Source organism: Peromyscus maniculatus, chromosome 6 (assembly GCF_049852395.1).
Source record: "Peromyscus maniculatus bairdii isolate BWxNUB_F1_BW_parent chromosome 6, HU_Pman_BW_mat_3.1, whole genome shotgun sequence".
NCBI lineage: Eukaryota > Metazoa > Chordata > Mammalia > Rodentia > Cricetidae > Peromyscus > Peromyscus maniculatus.
The window spans coordinates 124,820,253-124,836,734 of record NC_134857.1 but is presented as its reverse complement, the minus strand read 5'-3'; the positions used below and the strand labels follow the sequence as shown (position 1 = coordinate 124,836,734).

General features: G+C 43.2%; 2 protein-coding genes across 16 annotated transcripts in view; one reads left to right on the top strand and one right to left on the bottom strand.

The window, feature by feature from the left end:
- The window catches only part of Odf2l (outer dense fiber of sperm tails 2 like), a 97,302-nt gene that overhangs the window by 38,676 nt on the left and 42,144 nt on the right, over positions 1-16,482 (bottom strand). For 3 of the 14 annotated variants that reach the window (XM_042280057.2, XM_042280056.2, XM_076575108.1), the window contains exon 1: positions 913-1,139. The exons of 7 other annotated variants lie outside the window; for them this stretch is intronic. The gene's annotated coding sequence lies outside the window, so the exon portion shown is untranslated. Of the gene's footprint in view, positions 1-699; positions 806-912; positions 1,162-16,482 lie in introns of those variants that run through there. 4 more of the 14 variants (XM_042280054.2, XM_076575102.1, XM_042280051.2 and 1 more) reach the window with 3 other exon arrangements.
- Positions 11,811-16,482, top strand: part of LOC102919505 (calcium-activated chloride channel regulator 2) — a 28,408-nt gene continuing 23,736 nt past the window's right edge. For both annotated transcript variants that reach the window (XM_006984745.4, XM_042280048.2), the window contains exons 1-3: positions 11,811-12,133; positions 12,963-13,100; positions 15,018-15,168. In XM_006984745.4, coding sequence (XP_006984807.1) covers positions 11,948-12,133; positions 12,963-13,100; positions 15,018-15,168 — 475 coding nt within the window. In that variant the 5' untranslated portion in view covers positions 11,811-11,947. The remainder of the gene's footprint in view (positions 12,134-12,962; positions 13,101-15,017; positions 15,169-16,482) is intronic.

The window sequence follows — 16,482 nt, the reverse complement described above, 5'->3', positions numbered from 1 at the left end:
AATACACAACAATTGTAGAATCAGCATATAACAGCAAATAATAACAGCGATATAATACCTAGCTATTAAAAATTAAAAATATGGTACTTGTTTTACCATAAGCCAAAAGTATTTTAAAAGCAGACAGGATTTCTGCAGTTCGATCCTTTAACTACTCCGGACCCTCATCCCCTCAAACACTTGACACACTGTAAGGCCTAGGGTGACATAGAAACTTGGCCTTTTGGAAACCCAACAGCAGCCACAGTTTGGTTGTGGATACTCAGTTGACCTCTGGCACTCAGTGCCACCTATATGGACTTGTGTTTAATATCATTTATTACAACTGTATTATTTATTCTCAGTTTGCAAGTTTGGAAACGGAAGCCAAAAAAGTGATGTGCCCAAGACCACACAGATGGTTAAATGTCAGAGGTGGGACTGAAAGCACATTGGCTTCTACCACGTTCTACCTTATGTCAATCATGTTTTTCTTGGGGGGGGGGCTCCTGTGGGGCTGGAAGGTAGTATTTCCTGAGGGTACATGGGACATGACTCAGGGCATGTCAAGAACTGGACTGCCATGGTAGGCTCAAGATTAAGAAGACACTGTGTCAACACCCCCAAAACCCGGACCCTCACTCTGCACAGGCCCCCCACGAGCTAACCTCATCCCCCCACCCCAAATCCCGAGACCACACCGCGGAAAGCCGCGGCAACCTGGCCGCCTTCCTCCGGATGAAAGCGGTGGGCTTGAGAACCAAGGACCCAAAGTCCAGGCAGGGTGGGCATCAGAGGTCTCACTTCCGGGTAACCCTCCTACCCCACGCCCCAAGGTTCCTAGGGTCACCGGGGCCCGCGCTCAGAGCCCGCCCCCGAACGCGTCCACACGTCGCCGTGACGTCATCTGCCGCCGCCGCCGCCACTACCTACAATGGCCGGAGAGTCCTCTGAGATCCTGTCGGCCCTGGATCGCCTCGGCGGACAGAGAGCGCAGAGGGAAGAGGAGAAGGCCGGAGGGGAGGACGGGGCGCGTGAGGCAAGAAGCCGATGTGTCTCCAGGACAGGCAGCGGCGGCGGCGGCGTCGCCACGGCAGAAGCAAACGTTGCTAGTAACCGTTGGCTTCTCTGGAAACGGACGCCCCGCCCCCCGCTCCGCCGGAGCTAATTGGCCAGGGCTCTGGGGCGCGGGCGCCCTTCCTGCTGTGATTGGCGGGAGCGAGAGGGCGTGGCCGGCGGGGAGCTTTGTCGGCTCCGGTTTCTCCGGTGTTGCTTTGATGAAGAGTATAGCTTTTGTGTGCAGTTACCCGGAAATCTCAACCGCCGTCATCCTGGCGGGGAAGAAAGGTCCATTCCGAGCCTCCTGACACTGGATCGAAAAAATGCCCTCTCTGCTTTTGCGGGAGGAATTTGAAAAAAGCCAAGATAACATGACTAAAAAAAAAAATACTCATTTCCGGTGTATGGCATGATTCCTGGCCTTTCCCTGGGCGTCAGGGGTTTCCCTCTTAAGTGATAGAGCCAGCATGTTCTCCAAAATACCTTTCAGGTCCCAAATACTTCATATAATAAAGCTGCTACGAGTTCTAGACTGCTGAGCCAGCAAAACAAGATCTTAGTGAAGAAAAAGGAAGACCTGATGGTGCATTTTTACAAAATAAGATTTCATTTTCTTGTCATTGTTTTGGTGGTTTAGGACAAGGTTTCGTGTAGTTCAGGCTAGCTTTATACTGTTTATGCAGCCTAGGGTGACTTTGAAACCCAGATCCTTAGGCCTCCTGAGATTGTAAGCATGAGATTGCCAAGCAAATAGAAAATTTTGTGCTCTATTACTATTCAACTGAAAGAAACTAAACAAATCAAACAAACGGAAAACTAACTCTTTAGGCCATCACAAGACCTCAGTTTCTCCAAACATTTCCTATAAGATTACAGTTCAAGGATTTGCATATAATGAAGCTGTAAGGCGAGCATACTTTTTCTTTCAAGGTCCAATAGTAATGTTAGCTTTTCCATATCATATTGCCCCTGTTATAGTATTTAATTCCACATTGTTGCACAAAAGAAGCCATGGGGAAATAGAGAACACATAAGAATGCAGCTGTGCTTTCATCAAATTTTATTAATAAAAGTAAGTAGTAGGCTGGATTTGACCAACAGGTTATGGTACATAGACCGCTGATATAAAACTTAATCTAAACAAGTGTCTAGTATGTGTTGAACTCATTGGCCATGCATGTGAATATAGGCAGCAGCAGTACATCCCATTGGCTATTTCCCTCTTGGACAGATATGTAAGGGCAACAAATAGGTTCAAGATACTTGATGAGTGCACATCATATTTTGGCAAAATAAAAAAAGCAGTTTAAAGGACAGCTTGGTGGTGACATAAATTTTCTCAAAAAAATGGTTTTCAAGTAATTCCCTAATCCCTAAACGCACAAAAATGGAACCTAATTACCTTATTTGAAAATTTACGAGGAGAATGTGGCATTAAGAGGTCTTGCAAGTTATTTTTTTTCCTCTTAGAAATCAGCTAGCAGCTAAAAAAAAATCTAATTATCCTATAGAAAAGCAAAATCTGGCCAAATTCTCACTATCTCAGTCACTCCAATAAGGTGCCAGACATGTGAATTCCAGCATTTTAAGGTCCTGTCTTGGGTCCAGATGAGTGCACACTATGAGGGACCCTAGTCAGCAACAGTGCCTAGAGGAAAGCAAGGTGAAAGGAGTTCGGTTTTGAGGTGATAACACAATATATGTCAGACCACTTAGTCCTGGAGAAGACACCAAAGTAACAGGGTTTGGGGTTTTCATAGAGTTCTCACAGAACAGATCTACATCACGGTTACTAGATAGAGTGTTAGTAGGTATTCAGCCAAGCATAACAAAATAGCAGACTGTTTAAACAACAGAAACTTGTTTACCACATTTCTGGAATCTCAGAAGTCCAAAATCAAGAATCAACCAATTTGGCTGCTGATGAGATGTCTGTTTCTGGTGCTTGTGGATGGATGGATGCCTTCTTGCTTTATTCTCACTTGTATTGAGAGAAGTAGCAAAATGTCACCTATCTTCTCTAAGGGCACCAGTCTCATCATGAGGACACTACACCTGTAATCTAATCAGTCCCCAAAGGCCCCATCTCTAAGTGCCAACACATTGAGAAGTGGTGGGGAGGAAGGAACAACACTCTTTCCACAGCAGTGGGGTGCTTGCTACTGCTTGTTGAATAGTGGTCCTTCACTGAAGGCAGTTCTGCCAGTGCTGGTTTAAGTGTGGGAAACAATGATTTTATTTTCCCACTGTCATTTCTCAGCATGTAAGTGTCAAATGAATGTATCTTCGGATTGGATTGCTAGACAAGTACGTGTGTCCATCTCAATATGCAAATTTGGTTTCACCTTTAAGAAGAAATACAATTATGTGTCTACAAAAAGAATTGGTTTAAAATAAATTTCTTTATGATGTCATCAGTAAATGTTGACTTGTGTACCTCTGTTAGAGATCTAAGTACCCTGCACCATGGAGGACTTTCTCAGTTTGCCTGAGGCTGTGAATTCAAGATCTAAGAAGCTGTTCTAGTTCTCTCTGTTTCAGGATAAACCACCCTGACCAAAGAGCAGCTTAGGAGAGACAGCATATTTTTAGTATACAGCTCCAGGTAACAGCCCATCACTGGGAACACAGTAGTTCTGGTGGAGGCAGAGGACAGGCTGCACTTTGCTAAGGCAGGGCCTCTCTTGCTGCTTCCACTGCCCAGCATACTCCACTCTAACTGGCTTTTGCTGTAGGTGATTTTCTTGTGTTCACTTGTCATCTCCCAGGCCCAATCCTGTTAAAATCTAATAAAGGGGACAATTGAATCAGTCTGTGATAAAGTGAAAGGACCAAGCAGATGCCCTCAGTTTCTGGGAGGGCCATGAACAAAAGACAATCACTGATGCCCCTGCCAGCAGGGACAGGGAGATAGGACACACTGAGCCTGGGCCACTGAGCCAACGCCCACAGTCAGTACATGCTAGGCCAGCCAGCCTCCGTGGCAGCTCAAGGACAAAGCCTGGGACCTGTCCAGGCCTGCCCAAAAATGGATAACTGTAACCCCCAACTAACCCTAGCCAATTAATAGTTACTAACATGATTGCCACTCACATAAACCAATCCTGAATCTGTTCCTATGTTGTCTGTAGACCCCAAGCCACCACCACCACCCCCTACCCCACCCCCACCCCCGCTTTAAAAACCCTGCCCCATTGCTACTCAGGGTCTTTTCTGCTCTGTTGCTGCATCAGACAGACGGAGAGGCCTGGGTTAACTCTCAACAGTAAAAAGACTGCTTTTCTATTGGATTTGGTCTCTTGATGGTCTTTGGGGGACTCTGGGACAACAAAAGGATACATGCTGAGAGGTATTTTTAAAACTGTTTGGCTGACTGTTCACAAGACTGGCTGGGTAGAATGAAATACTAAGAACAAAAATAGAGGAAAGAAAACAAATATGACCTGCTACTGCTTCTTGGTATGATTAGAGGCAGCAGGGAATCTGGCGAAGCCTTGGGATGTCAGGGACACATTGAGGGCAGCGTCAGAGCAGAAAGAAAACTGAATTGGAGAGTAGAAAGAAACTTTGTACTGCCTTTGTGTACTGCTTCCGAGTCCATCTGGTTAGTTTTCATCTCTTTTAAAAATCCCCTTATGCTTCTGCTCTATTTTTCACCTTTGAAAAATATCTACAGTAATAATAACAACATCTGATATCCAAGACATGATGTTATATTCTACCAGGTCCAAACAGATGTAGCAGTATTTAATAGAATCTAATTTTATGCCTGACTTTCAAATGAGTACTATTTAATACCATTTCTCCAATTCTCTGTATTAAATTATTAATAGTAATTCTTTTTTTTTTTTTTTTTTTTTTTTGATTTTCGAGACAGGGTTTCTCTGTGTAGCTTTGTGCCTTTCCTGGAACTCGCTTTGGAGACCAGGCTGGCCTCGAACTCACAGAGATCCGCCTGCCTCTGCCTCCCGAGTGCTGGGATTAAAGGCGTGCGCCACCAACGCCCGGCTAATAGTAATTCTTATTAGCTATTCATTTTGACAAAAATAATCTCTCTCTCTCTCTCTCTCTCTCTCTCTCTCTCTCTCTCTCTCTCTCTCTCTCTCTCGTTGGTAAGTTGTTTCCACAGTGAAGTTCGCAAGAAACGTAGGGAAAATAATTCTAAACAAGTGAATCTCTTCGTTTGGATCCAAGCCTCGAGAGTTTCACTGGTGTGATCAGACTTCCATAGAGAATGAGTGCAACAACACTTCCTGCTGTTCCCACGACATGGTACATTCTACTGATTTTCACAGAATTACTCAGAGAACCCATGACCTCAGTCCTACTCTTGAACTCAAGGCAGATCTCATTAAATGTCCCTTAGAAAATATAACTACCTATATTTGATTTTTAATTTAGTCAAAAGGGCAAGTCATAACTTCCTGCGCCTTGTGAAGTAAGGTGTGGGGAACTGCTTTGAAAACTGCAGGGCCAGTGAGATGGTTCAGTGGGCAAAGGCACTTGTCACCAAGCCTCAGGATCTGAGTCCAACCCCTGGGACCAACATGGTGGAATGAGAGGAGTGATTCCCACAGGCTGTCCTCAGACCTCCACATGCACACCACGCCACGGACACAGACACACACACAACCTCACACACTAAGTAAATAAATGTAAGAAATTATTTTTAAACCTAAAAAACACTACACAAACATATTGGTTATAATCATTTCTGAAGTTCCAAGGTCTTTATTGTGGGAAACTCTCCATAGGATCCAAACTCAGTGCCTGTGTCTGCCCTGAAACATGCCCCTGTCCGTTCAGTTTGGGATTCTTCGTCACCAGCTCCTCAGTAAGCAGACGTGAGAACCACTTTTTTTGCTGCTGGGCTCATCTCTGCCCTTGCTTCACTTCACCCCATGCTCTCCATCACCACGGTGTGAAGACTCAAGCCTAAACGGCTTTCCACAGGTGTATGGATCCACCGTGTCCCCTGACTTTGAAAATGAAGATAAATTTAAAGAAAAAATCATCAGGAAGGCACGGAATTTCTTATCTGATCCCTTGGCAAAGTTTTACATTCTTAGGTTGATCATTTGTCTCATTTCTAACTTGATAAATTTTGTAAATGCTGCATGAGCTTTGTATCTCTGCCACAGAGAACTGTATTTTCTCCTCTTAAATGGGACGGTCAAAACCAAAGTGAGAAGAAAGGGTCCAAAGCTTTTGACTAAAGACTTCACTTCTGCTCTCTTCTCTGACATCTGTGAGACACTTCACTGGTTTGCCCATCGCTGTGTGCCAATAGTCTCCATGAAAAGAAACACAAAGGTCCTCAAAGGCCAAGCTGGCCAGCACACCAGACTGTGAACAAAGATGGGTTTTGATTCTTGAGTTACTGAAATAGAATAACTTATTTTCTTGAAAGCAGATAAAAGCAGAGCAGAATGGTACAGTCCATACAACACTGAAATGAGCCCTTGGAAATTGAATTCTCAGGTTTTTTGTTTTTTTCACTTCATCAGACATTATCAACTCTATGGACACAAAAAGATCACTTGTTCACTTAGAGTCACTTCATCAGAACAGAACACTGCTCAGGATTGATTTTTAATTACTTGGCCAAGTCGCTTTCCCCAGGTTTTGTTTTTGTTTTTAATCTCCTGTAGAGGCAGCCAGGTGAAGGAGAAAGTAGTAGAAAGATCTCAGTACCTGGCCTGGCCCCGGTACGGATGCTGACAGCAAAGAGGGTTCCAGAGGGCAGATCCGTGTTTCCGAAGTGGGTGTGATTCCCAAGGTACCTTCAGAAAAATGAATGAGTGGCTAGGAATCGTGGGAACAGATGATACAAGTGGAATCTAGGACAGTGACCAGAGGGAAGATTTGGTCCAGAACCAAGGAGATAGAAAGTAGAGAGACAAGAATGGGTGCCAAGCCTAAACTATCAGTGCAAGGTAAGCAAAGCCCCAGAAGACCTGCTTGGGTTGAACCAGGTGAAGTTGGACAAGACTATCCACCTACGGTATTCTTTGCAAAGCTACATGTATTCAGTAGAGTGAATACCCTCCAAACCTGCATCCCGATACAGCCATTGTTAACTACCAACTAAAAGAGACTGAACATAGTCCTCAGTTGTTCTCTCATCCAGTGAGTAATTTTTTAAGTGACGTCAAGATGCACTTCTTATGAGTTATAGGTTTCGTTTTTGTATGTGTTGCTTTACTGCTGGAATTACTTTTTCTTAAAAGCACAAGAGACTGCCATAAAAAAAATAAACTGGAAGGAAAGTTAAAATGAAGAGCTTTGTCCTGCTCACTGAGTCACCATCCCTGGTTGCCCTTGGGAGTTGCCACATAAGCCAGTGGAAAAAACCCACACTGTGAAGGAGCCTCAGAAGGCAAGATGTGATGTGAGCTGCAGGTGAGCAAGTTTGGCAGCCACACAGTAATCCACATTCCATTCTCCAGCACACCCAAAGGAACACAGACCTAAGAGCTATCTGTCAGGCAGGAATGAAAGGGAAAACTTTCCTGAACAGAAGGCACTTTTTCTAGGAAAGAGAGATGGGGGCGTGCGTTTTATATCTTCATGATCTAGCTCTTATTTTTCCTGAATGCATTTGTTTGTTTAACAAATATTTATTCAGATTTGACAGAGCTAGGTGCTGGGAAAGTACCAAGCAAAAGTAAACATGTCCTTTATCTCATACAGCCACCACAGGAATCCATCAGTATGTGATGTAAATGGACTCAAGATAGTGCATCTAAGGAGAGTACAGATATCTTCATAGCATGGAGACACTCAGGCAAGGGTTTTCGTCCATAGCTGGAATTTGAAGGAAAAGCTAGTGAACAGTAAAAAAGGGGACTCTCAGGAAAAGGCCATCAGGGAAGTATCCCCTCCCTATCTCCCAATGTTGCAGCTGGCTCTTAGCTCTGCACCTTATTACTGGGCTCTCTGGCTGTGGCCCTACACTCCAGGGTGATTGCTCAGGAGATTCCCCCATCCCCATGCTCTCTATATCACCTACCATCTACTCATCCTTCCCAGCTCAACTTAAACGGAGACGCTTTCCCTTCATCCTGTCTTGAGCCATAGAGAGATATTTTCCAATGTGTTGCACGTGCCTCTGAGGCTTACCCTTCATAAGTTGGCATCTGTCCTGCTAGGCTCTGAGCTCCCTGGGGACAGGATCCAGCCTGGTTCTTTGAGATCCTAAGCATTTACCATAGTACATGAGTCTGTGAGCAGTAAGTATTAGTGAGAGGAAGAAAAAAAGAGTTGTATGTCATGACAGCAATAATAACAGTGATAGCTAATATTTAAATGTCACTTTCTGTATGTTAAGGACTGTTGTAAGCATTTGAACACTCTTATCAACCAACCTAAATGGTGGATGTCATTTTCTCTCTCTCTCTCTTACAGATGCTGTTTAAACTTTTGATCCCAATTTGTAAAATGAAGATGTTAATAATATTTATTTTTGAAAATGAGGATCCTAGAAAGTGTTATGGCTTGAATATGAAATATCTCTCACTGGTTCATGTATTAAATCCTTGGTCCCCTGCTGGTGGTACTATCTAGGAAAATTCTGGGTACAGTGGGAAGTGAGGCCGACCTGAAGGAAGCCAGTAACCAAAGTCACACCTTTGAAGATTATGCTAGCTCCTCAGTCCCCACCTCTCTGCCTTCTGTCGGCTGGGAAAAAAAGACATTCCTGAATGGCACACTCTGCTACTGTGGTGTTCTTCCCAAGCTCATGGAATCAAGAAAATGTTTGCTGAAGTCTTAGATACCCACAAACTAAAATAAATATTTTCTCCTATAATTGTTTATGTCAGTCATTTTATCACAGGAAACAGGATAAGTGACTAATACAGTAAGTGAAATGCATACATGGTACGAACTGGCTAAAGACTGCATGCTATCATGATCATGTGCAAGGCCAAAGACAGGAGCCCAAAGCCCTGGTTCATAAGACTCCAGTTTTTAGGGAAAGAAGAATGAAATAAACTTATCCTGAAGATGCTCATTAGAGCACAACACAGACTTAGTGTGACCTCCACATGGATAGCACTGGTAGGTTTTTTTTTTCTTGGCCTGACACTCTCCACTTGCTAGCAGCCCTCAGAAATGGGTCACAATCAGGCAGAATGTACAAGTGACTGAAGGTCTCCTATTGTGCTCTCTGCTGAAACAAAGCTTTCCCTTGGTTTTGGAGAAGATTCACAATAGCCATCGCTGTGTTTGGAGCTAGTCAGCAGGTCCAACCTTTTGACATTGACACAGATGTTATCATCTACATAGCTCCATAGGCCACAGGTTGGAACACCTTTGATGGAAGGACATTTTGTAAATATAATTTAATAACTAGGAGAAAACATGATATAGTGATAAACATCACAAGTTGAAGTCCCTCACTCTTAGTTTAGCACTATGCTACTACTACCAATTTTAAAGGGTTTTAGGTTTTCTGAGCCTTAGCTTTGATTCAGTTGCTGTAATAAAACATCATGACTAAGGCTTTTTGTGGACCTCTCTAGCACTTTGCTTCTTTCTATTCTCATGTGGTCTTCATTTATCATGGTCTCTTATTCCTTGTTCTCCCTCTCTGTTCTTGATCCAGCTGGGATCTCCCGCTCCCCTAAGCTCTCTTTCCCTCAAACCTTGCCCTTCATTACCCCCACTAACGTCCAGGTTGTTCATGTAGATCTCATCCATTTGTCTGTCATTGGGCGATCCTTGTGTCTTTCTTGGAGTCCTGTTTTCTAGGTAGCCTCCCTGGAGTTGTGAGTAGCAGTCTAGTCATCTTTGTTTTACATCTAGTATCCTCCTATGAGTGAGTACATACCATGTTTGTCTTTCTGAGTCTGGGTTACCTCACTCAGGATGATTTTTTCTAGATCCATCCATTTGCCTGCAAACCTCATGATGTCAAAGATACCTCCACAATAGACTACTGGCAATGGTCGAGAGACAGCCCGAACTGACCTACTCTGGTGATAGGATGGCCAAACACCCTAATTGTCATGCTAGCAACCTCATCCAATGACTGAGGAAACCGGATTCAGAGATCCACAGCTAGGCTCCAGGTGGAGCTCCGGGAGTCTAATTAGTGAGAAAGAGGAGGGTTTGTATGAGCGAGAATTGTTGAGACTAAGGTTGGAAAAAGCACAGGGACAAATAGCCAAATGAATGGAAACACATGAACTATGAACCAAAGGCTGAGGATCCCCCAACTGGATCAGGCCCTCTGGATAAGTGAGACAGTTGATTAGCTTGATCTGTTTGGGAGGCATCCAGGCAGTGGGACCGGGACTTGTCCTCGGTGCATCTGCTGGCTGTTTGGAACCTGGGGCTTATACAGAGACACTTGGCTCAGCCTGGGAGGAGGGGACTGGACCTGCCTGGACTGAATCTACCAAGTTGAACTCAACCCTCAGGGAGTCTTTGCCATGGAAGAGATGGGAATGGTGGGTAGTCTGGGGGGAAGGGGGCAGGAGGGGGGAGAACAAGGGAATCCGTGGCTGATATGTAAAATTAAATTAAATTATAAAATAAATTTAAAAAATAAAATAAAAAAAAATTAAAAAAATCATGACTAAGGCAACTTAAGGAAGAAAAGTTTCAAAAAATAAATAAAAAGGAAAAAAGTGTTCATTTGGCTTATGATTCCAGAGGTACAAGAATACATTATAGTGGTATGCCATGGCAGAGGGTAGCAGACATGTTTGCAGGAACAAGAAGTTGAGAGAGCTCCTCAAATATAAACACAAAGTAGACCGAGTAAACTGTAAATGGCATGGGGCTTTAAACTCTCAAAGCCTACCTCCAGTGAAAGGCTGTACCTCCCAAGCTTCCCCAAACAGGGCCACCAGCTTGGGAACAAGTACTTAAATACCTGAGTCTGTGGGAAACATTTCTTATTCAGCCACCACAGTCACTCATGAGCTAGGGATAATACAACCCACCATTCAATAAAAGCATGTTTTCCTTCCCCCACTGGCTAATTATCAGAATTTGAAAAGCAGGAGTAAAAATGATGTCTGCATCAAGGGAATGACATTTAAAAGGGTTCAACTGCAAATTCCACAGCATTGTGTTGTTATCAGAGATCATAAACAAGGCATAAAATATTTGGGAAGCCTGCTACTTCATCTTGTGATGTTACAGGAGATACAGGTTGACTGAATCAAGTCCTTATCCCCAAGGGAGCCCTGCTTAGAAAGAAATCCATTCTTCTCCCTGGCACCAGGAGAAAGGGCACTGGGGCCAGGGGAAAGGCCTTGGCCTGCACGGCATCCAAGTTCCTGGCACTTTGCCCTCCCTTGGGGGGTATCTGGTCTCCTAACCCCAGCCATCAGCTCAGAGCTTGCCCGGACTGCCTGGCCCAGGGCTCTAGGGACAGGCATATGGAAGATTTCCAAATCTTCAAAATAAGCAAGCAAGGGAATCAATCTCACAATGGGCACAGTGTCCTGAGTGCAGAAGGGAAGTGTGCTGATGGAGGAAGTCACCAAGGACTCGGGAAGAAAAATCACGGAGGTCCCTGGATGGACTGTAGCAGACTGAATTCAGCGCTCCGATTGCCATGCAACCAGGCCCTTGCTCTGAAGCTCCTTTTTGCCCCACTCCCCTTTTCCTTCTGAGAAGATATGAAGTTAGTAAGTGGTGGAAGGTTTCTTTTCTAACTATGATTCAAAAAGAAGCTTAGCCACAGAACAGGTGAGTGCTACTGCCTTAGAGAACAACTTGTAGAGACATGCCCCAGATAGATCCACCCCGGATTTTTCAAAGAAGGCAACTCCTTCATCATGTATTGTAAGGCCTTCCAAGTTCAAGAAGAAGCCATCTGCTTCCACATTGATCACCTGACTCAAGGTACCCAGCAGGCTCCCTGTGAGTATACCAGAGACTTCACTACAACATGACCCACAGGGGTAACCCAGGACCTGTCCACAGGCTGAAACTTGTGACTCTTCTGTTTGCCCTAAGTCCAGAACTTCTTTTCCTGGGAGCAGCAGTGAAGCTTCAGGACAATGGGTACGACGGATTGCTTGTTGCGATTAACCCTCGGGTACCCGAGAATCTGAACCTGATTACAAACATGAAGGTGAGTGGCAGTTATGCGGTTGATACCATGAGCCCATTGTTCAGACCTCTTACCGGTTTTAGGAAGTTAATTCCACCAGGTTTGAGCTTGAACAGTACAGAGGCCAGTATTTCTTAAAGACAATGCTGATAACATGATGTGTGCGCTCTGGCTAGATCACACAGTTGTGTGCAGTCCCCACTCATAGAGATTTCTTTTATCTTTTTATTAGTCACCACCTGTTGGCTTCAGGGTTTGGTCATAGTTTTCATATGTGACTGTTCTCTGGAGAACAGCTTAGAGAAATTAAAGCTGGCTTTGGTGAAAGAAAGCCGGATGTTTGAATGACAGAGGAGGATGGGGGTGCGTGTCAAGATCATCCTATGGTGTCTCATTTCAAGAATGAGAATTCTCAAGGGAGAAAGTCGATGTAGGCTGCCAGAGAGAAATATTCTTTGTTTTCTCCCAGTGTTCTATAAAATAAATGACAGTTTTTACTACAGCATGGTATGGGAGGATCATTACCTAAGAGCTTCTTTGTTAGGTATTGCTTAAAGTGAAAATAATATCCTTAAAAGGTACAGGCCTGAACATGCCCATAGGTGTGACATAAAGATGTGTTCAGTAAAAGCTTAAAACCCTTTCAGAAACTTGGGGAAACCATGAGGGCAAGCTCCAACACATAATCAGTGTACTAAAAATCTCTTTCAGGTAGCCATTTGATGTCTTTTCCAAGGAAACCTTCATGGGTTCATTCAAAATGAATGTTGTTCATTGTTGTTTATGTGTTTATGTGTCATCAGAGAATCAAGGATTTACATGTGGCAGTGTTCCTTCTGTTTGGTTACAGGAGATGATAACTGAAGCTTCCTTTTACCTGTTCAATGCTACCAAGAGAAGAGTGTTTTTCAGAAATATACAGATTTTAATACCTGCCACTTGGACAGCTCATAATTATAGCAAAGTAAAACAAGAATCCTATGAAAAGGTAAGGGTTTTGAATTCTCTTAAAAGAGCCTAATTCAGTTTAAGGGTGAAAAACTTTCAAAATATACTTTGTCATTGGTAGTGAGACAGAGGTATGCTACTGCAAAGAGTATTGCTGAGAAAGTGTGTGGACCTCATCCCATAGACCTTTATAAATGGTTATGAGGAAGAAAAAATGGAAACACAATAATAAGTGTAAATTATTCAGTCACAAACTCAGTCATGTGCCATTGATGAATCTGCTTCTCAGGCCATCTCTATTCTGTAATGCACAAGATCCCGGCTAAGTTTTTAGTCAAGGAAAAAGTTGGGTTTATGCTGCTGAGGGTGAGCAGGGACCAGCACAACCCAACTCTGGTGGTCTTCACTTGTCATTGTGCTGGGAACCGTCAAGTCCATGCGGAGAGCCATCCATGCATGTAAAGATGCAGCTGTGGTCAAAATGAGAATGTTTTGCCTTTAACTAAGGCCTACATGCTGATTCAAAGGAGAATGGAGAGAAGCGAGCCAAAAGGCTGTGATAAAGAGAACGTGGCTCCATTTTCTTTTTCTAACAACAGAATAACTTAACCTTGAAGACCATTAATAAACTGCAGATGATATGTAAATATTCATTGGTATGCACCTATAAAATGCTAAAGCACTTTGAAAATTACTATGAATAAGAGTCCTGCGTGTATGAGAGAAGAGCTAGCAGCGGAGCATGGAGAGGAGCTCAGGGCTTCAGCAGTGGAGGGGCTTGGTGTCTGTAGCTACAGTGCCATCAGGAGAGCTAGGGCATGGAAAACGTGTCTTTTATTTTAATCTGTGTCACTTGGTTTAAATTTCCTCAGACTGTTTTAATTCTTAGCTCTCCTTTGAAGATTGTCTCAGAAATTGAATGGCCTAGAAATGTAGACTGTAGCCCAAAGGCATGAAGATGTTGAGTGGCTTACAAAAGCATTTGGTTTTTCATCAGATAGAAGCATTTGACAGTGCTTGGCATGAAGATAAGTAGGGAACTGGAACAAACTGGGGAAAATCTAGTGTTTATTAAGCTGCCATTAAGTACCTTCAATTGAGGCATGTATATATATTGTATATATATATATATATATATATATATATATATATATATTGCCTATGCAATCTCATTAATTGCTATTATAAAAAATTAGTAATTATGTTCACATAAGTTAAGGACTTTGTTCCATGCAAATAATTAATAATTACTGACAGTTTGAATATCTATCTAACTTCAAAAACCACACTGTTTGCACCAAGCTATGCAGTCTCTATAAAGATTACATTCATGAATTTGACCTTCAGTACAACTGAGATACAACTGGGTACCCTGATCCTATGAGAAGTATAAGTATAGCATATGTAGTATGATCAAATGTCCTGGATACAATTTTCCTTAACATCACAATGTCAGTTAAGCAAACATTTAGTGAAGGATACTACTCTATCTGATTACGGAAATGAAAGATGGGGATACAGTGTACAGAAGAGGCTCCACAAACAATGTCCTGCTGCCCGCACTGATAGACTAACCATGGAGAGTTCACTGGAAACTGCTGTAACTCTTTACTGTGCAGTCCTGGATGATGTGTAAATACTAATAAATGTTCTTGATTTTATGGCTTTTATAGTGTCATAATATCACAATTTTACAGTGTTGATGTCTGAGAATATTTTGTTCTGGAAAATGGGAGGGTAATAAAGGAGAGAAAGAAGTTCCATGGAAACTGGCTAAACTCTTAAAGGAGATCTTTCTGAAAGTGCCAAAGAATTTAGCTAATAATTAGCTATCGGAATATCTAAACTCTAACCTCAAGTTATTCCTTTTGCCTTTAATCTGTTTTAAAATTGTGTATAATTACATACAGTAAAATTATAGCTTAAATTTCTTTAAAATGTATTTGTTTTAATTTAGGCAAATGTCATAGTGACTGAGCAGAATGGGGTACACGGGGATGATCCATATACGCTACAACACAGAGGGTGTGGAAAAGAGGGGAAATACATCCATTTCACCCCTAGCTTCCTGCTAAATGATGAGTTAGCAGCAGGATATGGCTCAAGAGGTAAGTTCCGATCATAAAAACACAGCCTGTGACAGCACAGTATTTTGTGTTTGGTACAGAAGAGAATTCATACAACCCTCAGCCTGTCAAGGACTTTCCGTTTGAGGTGGAGGCAGATCAAAGGCACATGGAAGGAGAGGGGCAGAATGAGCCAGGAAGACCAAAAACCTGGTTAGATAGAGTGGTGCTCTGAGAATTCAGTGAAGGTAACCAAGCCAAGGGTTGTCGGGACATGTCTTACATAGGAGGAGTTAACAGCATTTTGATTGGTGAAAAGAAGAGAGAGTAGCAGGAAGCATGTGAAAAGTACTGAGGTTGCAGAGGAACTCAGGGCTTTTGAGGGAAACATTAGACCCCCTGACAGGGCACAGGCTGGGCATGCAGGGAAATGCCAACATGTACCCAACAACCAGGTGATAGGAGCGCTGCGGAATATTCACACTATGAAGTCCCCACTGAAGGCTCTCATCGTATGTATGGGAACAACAGCACCATATCGTTTTCAGAAGGTGGATCTGTCCATGTGCATAACTGGGCTTGCTAGAGTCAATGAAGGAGAAGCTGGATGTGGAAGGGTACAGGAGAACACTGCAGCGGCGTGCTCAGGAGGCTTGAGTTGAGGCAGCAAGGTGGAAAGGACCAGAGCCTGGAATACAAGCAACAAGGATTTCCCATGCCCCAAGTGCTCTGCCAATTTCATTTAAAATATTTTCTTATGAAGTCTGAGTGGCCTTAAATGCTGAGAATTCCAGAAAGGAGTTCTGGCTGGGTGGGTGCAGAGTGGAAGACCAGAGGTGTGCATGGACGTCAAGAACAATGAAGGCATTGGGAAATGGGTGCAGTGAAAAGGGGAAGCCATGGGTCTGGGTTAGGCAAGATGATGGTGAGGAACACTGGACTGTCCTACAGATGTCTAACTGTGGTCAGATATCAGTGTCTGACACTTAGGAGAAAGATTACAGTCACCAGCCCCAGCCTGTAGACTGCGGGACCATGTGTGAGGTCTGAAGGAGATACTAGTAAAACAGGTCAGGCAACCCAGTGCTACCTTCAATCTGCAATTTTAGTTTTGGTTCAATTTTAAATAGGGCCTTTAAAAGATTTTTATTTTTTATGAAATCTAAAACTAAGTACATTTTGTTATTCCTGCTTAGCAAGCAGGAGGTAAAGCAATCTATCAGGATGTTTTACAAAATTCTTAAAAATTAGATTTTTTCCCCTCTCTGGCAACTAACCATGAGGTTGAAGTTCTCTGGCCCTGCATACGACTTCATCCGTGTCTCTAGATTCATGAGTCAGCACATACTTTCCCTT